Genomic DNA, 8680 nt, shown 5'->3' on the forward strand with positions numbered 1-8680 from the left:
CTTTACTTTCGTCATAATCAAAATTCGGGACTTTACCTTCAATGATGTTCCAGGTATAAATTATTTGATACCGCTCTCTCCGTCTTTCAAGGCTATACAGTTTTACTGATTTGAGTTTTTCCCAATAATTAAGATGTCTGAGGGATGGAATTTCATGTAAGAATGATTTCTGAACTTCTTCTAGTTGCTGGACAAGACCATGCTTCCAGGGAGACCAGAGTTGAGAACAGTAGTCCAAATGAGGGATGGCTAGTGCTTTCCAATAAAGTTAACATGGTTTCAATTTTCCTTGGTTTGTATGGGGGGCGTACGGGGTTTGCGATTTCCGAAATACCGTATAATTTCGCCAAAATTTCCGAAATTCCTTAAAAAAATACTTGCAATACTGATACCGATTTTTGTGGGCATTTTTACTCGTTTTGACAAATTTTTCATCAAATTTGATTTTTCATGTATGAATTCCGAGAAAAGGGGATAAAAACTTTATAATAACGAAATTTCGAAGCAAAAATTCATGGATTTCCGATACCAAAACAATTTTAAAATTCCGAAATACCGAAGGAATTTTTCCTGAATTCCGAAATTCCGAAGAAAAAAGGGTCGATTTCCGCAATTCCGAAAAACCGTACGCCCCCCACTTGAATGTGCAGTATATCATGCACTTATATTTTTTACGTTTTTGATTTGTTCTTTGGATATGTTTCTCATAAGTCAACTGAGTGTCTAGGGTGACTCCAAGGTCTTTAACTTCGTCTTTATTTTCGATCAATGTTGCTGTGTCAGAAAAATAGCGAGAACTTTGCTTCAGAGCGTTGTTTTTTCCGTAGGCAAGGTAGGCTGCATGCATCCCCTAAAATAGTTTTTGATATATCAAAAGTAATCAGAGGGGATGCAGGCAGCCTATAGGCAAGATGCTCAAATTTAAGACCATTCAGCTGCATGTTGTTGTCTTCTGTCCATTTATAGACTGTGTCTAGATCATTTTGTAGATGATAAACATCCTCCAGTTTGGATATTTCTTTCATCAAACGGGTGTCGTCAGCAAACGATGCCAAAATAGAATGGAGGATGTTGTTATCAATATCTTGAATCATGATCAGGAACAATAGCGGTCCCAGCACAAATACTTGCAGCACACCTGAAATAACATCTGTTTCTGAGGACAAGGTTGAAGTTACTGAAACTCTCTGTGTTCGATGAGTCAAAAAGGATCTGATCCATTCAAGGAGTTTACCGTTTATGCCATTTTTCTGAAGCTTATGTAACAAAATGGTATGGTCTACTCTATAAAAAGCTTCACTGAAGTCAAAATAGATAACGTCAATGTTGTTTCCATTCTCTAGGTAATGGATCAGTCTTTCGGTGTGTTGAAGCAATTGACTAAGACATGAGCGGCCTTTCCTAAAGCCATGTTGATTGTTGTTATACAGATTGTTTTCTTCTAGATGATTCTGTATCTTGGCTCATACAATCTTTTCAAAGACCTTTGAAACGTGGGATGTGAGGGCAACGGGTCTATAGTTTTCAGTAAGTCCTTGATTCCCTTTCTTGTAAACTGGGGATATATGTCCAGTTTTTAAAAGTTTTGGATTGATTATTCCTTTGTTAAGTATGTTTCTCCAGATGATTGAAAGTGGTAGAGCAATGTTATCTTTAGTTTTTAGCAGAAGAATAGCTGGAAAACCATCAGGTCCAGGTGCTGAAGTTGCTGACAGTGTACCGATTTCTTTGACAAATTCCTCGATAGTCAGATTGATATCTTCAAGTGTTGGTATTTGTGACTCAAGCGGATGAAGGTCGTAGTTTTGAAGAGGTTGGGTGAAGACAGACTTGTATTGGTTTTGTAGAATATTGGCCATCAAAAGGGGATCATTAGTCGATTTGTTAGTGTCTGGATCGATTAAGGGTCAAACTTTTGGTTTAGATGCGTGAACCTCAAGGAAAATTTGCGTGAATTTCGAAAAAAATTTGCATGATTGCGTGAATTGAGGGCCGCTGGGGATGGGGGCTCAGTAAAGGTATGAGAATGTTGCAAGCTAAGGGTGTTAAAAGTGAGAAAAAAGTTTTTTCAGCAGGCAAAATTTTGGGATAATCTGACTACTTTTTGCAAGAAAATGCAATGAACGTAAGGGTCGGTTTTTCGCCAAAATTTTCTCTGCACTATAAGGGTTCAATTTCAAAGGCCTAATTTTGGGCGACATAATAAGGTCGTTTTAAAATACAGTAGAGTTTCCATAACTCAAACGGTCAGGGGGAGGAAACAATATGATTTTAAGTTATTGAGGCATATTCGAGTAGTAGAGGTTTTCAAGACGTCCCAACTGGCATAACGTTGCTTCAACGTTCATCTAACGTTATATGGACGTTATGAACATTAGATAAACGTTGAAACAATGTTGTGTGCCAGCTGGGGTTCTAAACTTCTTCCTTAGTAAGTAGCCTTGGGAGTTCAGGGTTGGTGTGGAGTTTACCGCATATGATCACGTTCAAAAAATTGGAATGGTGCTGAATTGATATTTCAATACCATCAAACTAAATAAATACAATGAATGAAAGCTAATGAATATATAGTTTGTACATGAGAAATTGATAATTGAAAAGTTAAATCATTTGTGAGAAGGTTAAGTCGAAAATGAGCAAAAACGACAAAGTCCAAATGAGTGAAAAATGATTCTTACTCAAATTTTTCGATAAAATCAGTTATAATTTATTATTTACAAATATCGTCATACTCTATCTTTTAATGTTTTTGAGGGATGCCTCAACATTTCTAGGCAAGACTAACTTGCCTACAGTACTAACCATTAGCCCTCAGGTTGGATAGCATAGAAACTGGTATACTTTTCTCTCACCATGTCCTTAATTCCCTAAAATACAAACTCCATGATAAACTCTGTGGGCACACCCAACAGGGACAAATATTTCTTTTCCTAATTAGTCTTTTCCTGTGCCCCTTCACAAGCACTACAGGGGAGTAATTATAATAGAAAATTTTAATCTAATATTTTCATGGCAATGTAACTTTAATTGGACTAATTAGATTTTGTATACTGTAGGCATTATTCTCGTTTTTCTTTGAGATTATAGCAACCCTTTAAATTCTTAAAATATCAGTATGCCAACTACAAATATTGGAGTGAGTCAGATGGTAAATGCAGGTAGGTAAATCAATGAAGTATAAGCCCGAAGGGCTAGAATCGAATCTTTAACCTTTCGGATTGTATCTAGCGATTCCTATGTTTTTGAGTGATATCTTTTTCGAAATTTAGGTCTAAATTTTAGTTAATTGTGTAAAAACCAGGTGGACCGCGCTAGGCCACGCAACTTTGGTAGGAATTGGAAGGCTTCAAATCCCACCAAGGATATTCGATTCTAGCTCTTTGGGCTTATACTTCATTGGGTAAATGTCAATCTCGTTATCTGCGTCTTATCGGCTTTTTGATGCTAAATGCTGATAGCACTAGATATGAAAAATAGATCTCTGGCGTCTGTCAGTAACATAGATAAAGCCGAGGACGAGGTTGTGTAATAAATGTAAGCTTTTGTAAACACATTATTGATATTAGGGTAAAGACTTTTACACCTTGACCGAAACGCAATTCGGTGGTTTTCTACAGAAACTGTCTCAAATTTAATATAAATATTCTTTGAATCCAGGAACTTTTTTGTTGTAGAAACTAGGTATTTCTAGGTATTGCCGCTGGTCAGGGTCCCTTTTTTAGGCTCTGAAGATCCTGATAGGGTCCAAAATCTACTGATTTTTAAAGATGTGTATCTGACAGGGTCCACTTTTGGTTATTTGAACAATTTTTCAGGGCAAATATCAGAAAATCTTTCCGTTTTTCGTCTACTTTTAGTCATTTTTGCGACTTTTAGGGAGGAAATTGGAAACTTTTCAATTTTTCGTTATTCTGACAGGGTCACCATTTTACCAAAAATGTATATCTGAGAGGGTCAACTTTTCAAACTCCAGTGGCACGTCCCCGTCGGCCGTCAAGGTCAGTGCCCCTCCCCGGGGGTATTTCTCATACAAAAATTGAAGAAAGGTTTTTAAGGGCTCTGACCATAGTGAATTTTTCATAATGCCGTGTTTAAAAAAATCTGATGTCACGGCATGTACATTTTCTGGAAACTATTCTCTGAAATTCTTTTGATGAAGAAAAAATGAAGTTTTCGAGGAAGATTAGTCAACTTTGAAGAGTTAGTTTGGCGAAGAAAAAACATTTTGAAAAATTTTTCACAGTAGATGGTCTTTTACCAAAAAAAATTTTTGCGGAAAATATTTGTAAATGCTTGTTTCTCAAAATCAAAAAGTGGTTTTTTAATCATTTTTCATCTGGTTTGCTAAAAAAAACAGTCATACTTTTGACCATCTTTTAAAAAGATTTCCGCAAAATTTAAAATAGTTTATTCTTTGGGACAGTTAAAAAATTTTGAAACAAAAAAGTTAATTACCCATTAAAACTAAGCACTTTTGTAAAGAGGGGGCAACATATTATTAACTCTTTTTTTTCATCCCATTTTGCATTATCTTAATTACTCTTGTTAAAAGAAAGGCAATTCTTGTTAAAAGTGTTAAGGAACCTGAAACATGTTCAATACCAAAATCTATTTTTGGACTATGGTCAGAGCCCTTAAAACAGTTCCTGTAATAAACCTTTATTGTTTTAGGATTCATTCGATTTACTATTCTGGGAAAGACTATTTTGTGGAAAGAAATTGTAGAGTGCGAAAATGGCGTCTTTCCAATTAACTTTATCAAGCCTAACTCTATTATTGGCACTCGTGGCAAAAAAGTCACATGAAAGATCATTTACAAGGCTAGGGAAATTCAAAGCAACAAACCAAACTAAGAAAGTATTCATGAATCTGGATAGAGACTTGAGTAATTTAAAAAAGCTTTCAACCATCTTAAAATTGAGAAGTTTGAATCGGCTTTCTTCGACACAGAAGGAACTTGGCAAAAGGATTTCGTTTGAAAAACAAGGTGTTTTTCATAAATTGATGAAAATAAAGGAACTATCGCAAAAGGAGGAGACTCATCAGCCGAACCCATCTTCGAGAAAGATAAATATGGACCCGTCGGAGCAAAAAAAGGTGGCGCTTCAGTCTAATCAAAAAATGTCAGACCCTAACAGAGTTATTGGACATTATTGTTATTATACTCAAGTTTATAAATGTCAAAGTATAATGGGCAAGAAATATTGTTGGAAAGAAAGAGAGCAAATTTGTGGACTGTAAATAAATCTGAATGAAAAAGTATTTATCCAAATGAACTTCGTAAAGTTATTTTCTAAGCTATCTAGACGGATATTTTTTAGTCTTTTTTTAGTGTTTCTTTATGAAAGAAATATTTCACAAGATTATGGTTCAAATAAGATATCTGTATCATTTTCCTTGTAAAGCTCATTTAAAAAAAGAATTTTTGAAGCAGACATGTTGCTGGATAAGAATTTGAAAAAACAAAGTAGCTCTGTGCCCCCGGAATAGGATACAGAGAGTTTCTTTTAAAGACATATTTCACTACAAATCCTCATTTGAGTCTTAGAAAAAAATACTTTCTAGGGCTTTTGCTAAATTTGGGTTTTAACCATTTAATTATAGTTCCTTCTTTTTTAAGGAGGTTTTGTTAATAGTATTTTTTATTCACCCGACCAAACAACGAGACAAAATATAATTGTATTACAGTTGACTATCGCCAATTCAAGCTCGAACGGAGAATCTTATCTTGTTCGAATTACAGAGAGATTCGAATTATAGAAAGTATTTTAAGAGACGGGGCCTGAAAACAAGTTCGAATTAAAGAAAAATTTGAATAATAGAAGTTCGAACTAGCGAGAGTTTACCGCATGCAGGACCGTATTACCAGTATTACCGTATTACCAGTATTACCGTATAATAATATTTACCGTATTACCAGGACAAAAATATACATAACACCATCTCTCTAACAATATACTACGTGGTTAAATAAATGTTAAATACATATACCGGGTGCACCAAAAAAAAGTATACAACTTTGTCGAGATAACTGACTTTTTTTCCATGTCGAAATTTCAAAAAATCATTAAAAACAGCAATCACGCTATAAATAAGACGAAATGACAAAAACACAATTTCATTGTTTTTTTATTCCTTTTTCGCCTATCTTAATTAATATGTTTCCAAACCAGTCAATACTTTGAGCAACTAGTTGGTGACTATTTCAAAACCATAGCGCACACATACATCAAATAGAGATCAAAATATATACAAGTTTTAACACCATGAGCACAGTTGTATTTTTTGTATTTTTGTGTAAAGAAGGTGTAAGTGTGAAGAAAAAAGTTCGCTGAATTTCGACATGGAAAAAAATGGAAAATACTAACAATTTTAATGTATGATGGCTCAAAATTCAAGTTAGAGCATCCTCTATACAATAAAAGAAGAATGAACAAAAAATTTAAATCCTGAAGGTCACATTATCTCGACAAAATTGTATACTTTTTTTTGGTGCACCCGGGTATATAAGTTCAAAAAGCCTAACAGTAAAAAACAAAAACAAATACACAATAATATAACATCAATATCTAACGTCTATACTATAACTAAGTACAGCAGAGTCTCCATTCCCCCAGGGGGGGGTCCCTCAAAGGGGTAAAAAAACCATTTAGATCAATTGAGTCTCTGTAAGGATTCCAAACTTACAAAAAACTAAAATCAACTCATGAACAAAATTGGAAAAATAGTCTCTCAAAGGGTCGTCGGGGTCGAAATTCAGCCTTTCCAAGGGTCGATTTTCGAACTTTAGCTCGGACATACCCGTCATCTCGCAAACCTAATACCCCAGGTCTCCGAAATCATATGGGACAAAAGACAAATTTGTTCGAGTTATGATGTTATATGGAAATTTTGAGATATGGAGTAAAGCTTAAAGTATTGTTAAAAGGAAGGAACCAGCAAACTTGTTCGAGTTAAGGATATACATTCGAGTTATAGAGGTTCGAGTTAAAGAAGACAGTATAATGATTTTCATCCGAGTCAATCTACTTTAATCGGATTAAATTTCGCGAGCGAAAAAAATCGCGAAATTTTCTGGATTAAATTTCGCGAGTCAGAGTTTTGAAAAATTTCGCGTGGATTTAATTTTGCAAATAAGCCTGAAAACAGCTGAAAAATATCATTTTTTTGCCACAAATGGAGACTTTGGACTGGTTTATTCGCGAAAATGTGATTCTAAAAATTTTGATGGTGGATTTAATTTCGCGAATCAGGAATCTCAAGCGTTTTCGCGAGTTTTAATGGCAAAAATTCGTGAAAGTTAATCCAATTAAAGTGATAAGAGCATGTTTATCATCAGAGCATCGAGGCTTGGCTGAAAGTAAATGATGCAATTGGCTCTGTAAAATGTTAAACTTTTTATACTCAGATTAAAATATCTTATTTAAAAAAAGTTACCCAAAATACCAAAAAAATATACTACGATGGCCCATGCTATTACCTAATATTTTCATTCTCTTTTCTTCTGACATAGCTTCCAGCGCCTCGCAACTATACCATGGAATAGCTGCATAACCATTTTTATGGCATTGGTGTCTAGCTTCGTTCGGACGTGTCAAATGGTTGGAGCCAAACATCTCTGTATTCAATTCTTTAATATTTTTCGGCGCACGTAACATTAGACCTTCTAATAAAACTTCAGTTGTCGGATAAATATCATCATATTTAAGTTTGTGATCTTTATAATAATGATTTTCAATTAACTCTGGCGGTTCTTTATCACGTCGGAATGCAAAAATATCAATCTGGATTCCGTCATGTCGTTTACATCCTGTCCTTAAACAATGTCCATAACAGCTATTGCTATCACGTAGTCTTGCTTCACAGAATTTCTTAAACGTCGGATTATCGACACCGTCTTCAAAATAAATATCCGGCGGTAAATCACGTCGAATGTATTTTAAAAGTTCTAGAAAATCATCCATCATAATTCCCACATCACTGTCGAAATCCCAAGGGATCAATAAGCCGTCTCTTTGTGAGCCTAACAGAGAACCAGCAAAAACAAAATAGTCAATATTATGCCGTCTACAAATTAAATCAAATATAGCGTGTAGCCGAGCAATGACTAATAGTCCTTGTCGATTCAATGACTCTCCTTTGTAACGGACATCAGGGCACTGGACTGTCCCATTAGCGTCATATTTACAATCAACACCAGCTAAATCTTTATATTTTTGTACAGCACTTGAGCCAGTATAATAAGGAATTTTCTTCCCAGAAGGCATTTCGACTTGTTTGTTTAGCTCAGTTTGATCACAATAACGAATATCTTGTAGAAAATAACATGCGTATATTGCAAATAAGATGACTATTATCAATAGATAGCGCCGATAATTTGTCATTGCTCGGAAATACGAGCCAAGTGCCTTCATGTGTAATATCTGTTGAGTTTTCAACCTGAAAATGTAAACCATAATTTTTATGACAAAGTTTATACTTCAATCTATCAAAACAGTTAGACGTTAGACGCATATTATCATAGAGCACACACAAAAAAAGTTTAGAAAAGTATTATATAATCTCGAGATCTAATCTCTTTAAAACTTTATATGATATTAATACAATAATGACCGGTTAGTGAGGGATGTACTGAGAAATATTGCCCGAGGACAAGTAACGACCGAGCTTGCGAGGTTGT

At 34.9% G+C, this 8680-nt stretch overlaps 1 protein-coding gene across 1 annotated transcript; it reads right to left on the bottom strand.

Annotated features, from left to right (window-relative positions):
* Window positions 1-7377: 7377 nt before the first annotated feature.
* LOC136801859 (uncharacterized) lies at window positions 7378-8479 on the bottom strand. Its single transcript, XM_067058525.1, has one exon. The coding sequence runs from the start codon at window positions 8454-8456 to the stop codon at window positions 7434-7436; it is 1023 nt and encodes a 340-aa protein (XP_066914626.1). The 5' UTR covers window positions 8457-8479; the 3' UTR covers window positions 7378-7433.
* Between the last annotated feature and the right edge of the window lie 201 nt (window positions 8480-8680).

Source organism: Clytia hemisphaerica, unplaced genomic scaffold (assembly GCF_902728285.1).
Source record: "Clytia hemisphaerica strain Z4C2 unplaced genomic scaffold, Clytia hemisphaerica genome assembly, whole genome shotgun sequence".
NCBI lineage: Eukaryota > Metazoa > Cnidaria > Hydrozoa > Leptothecata > Clytiidae > Clytia > Clytia hemisphaerica.

What these genes read in the sequence shown, in the direction of transcription:
- LOC136801859 (XM_067058525.1), bottom strand. Translation starts at nt 8,456, where the DNA reads ATGGTTTACATTTTCAGGTTGAAAACTCAACAGATATTACACATGAAG.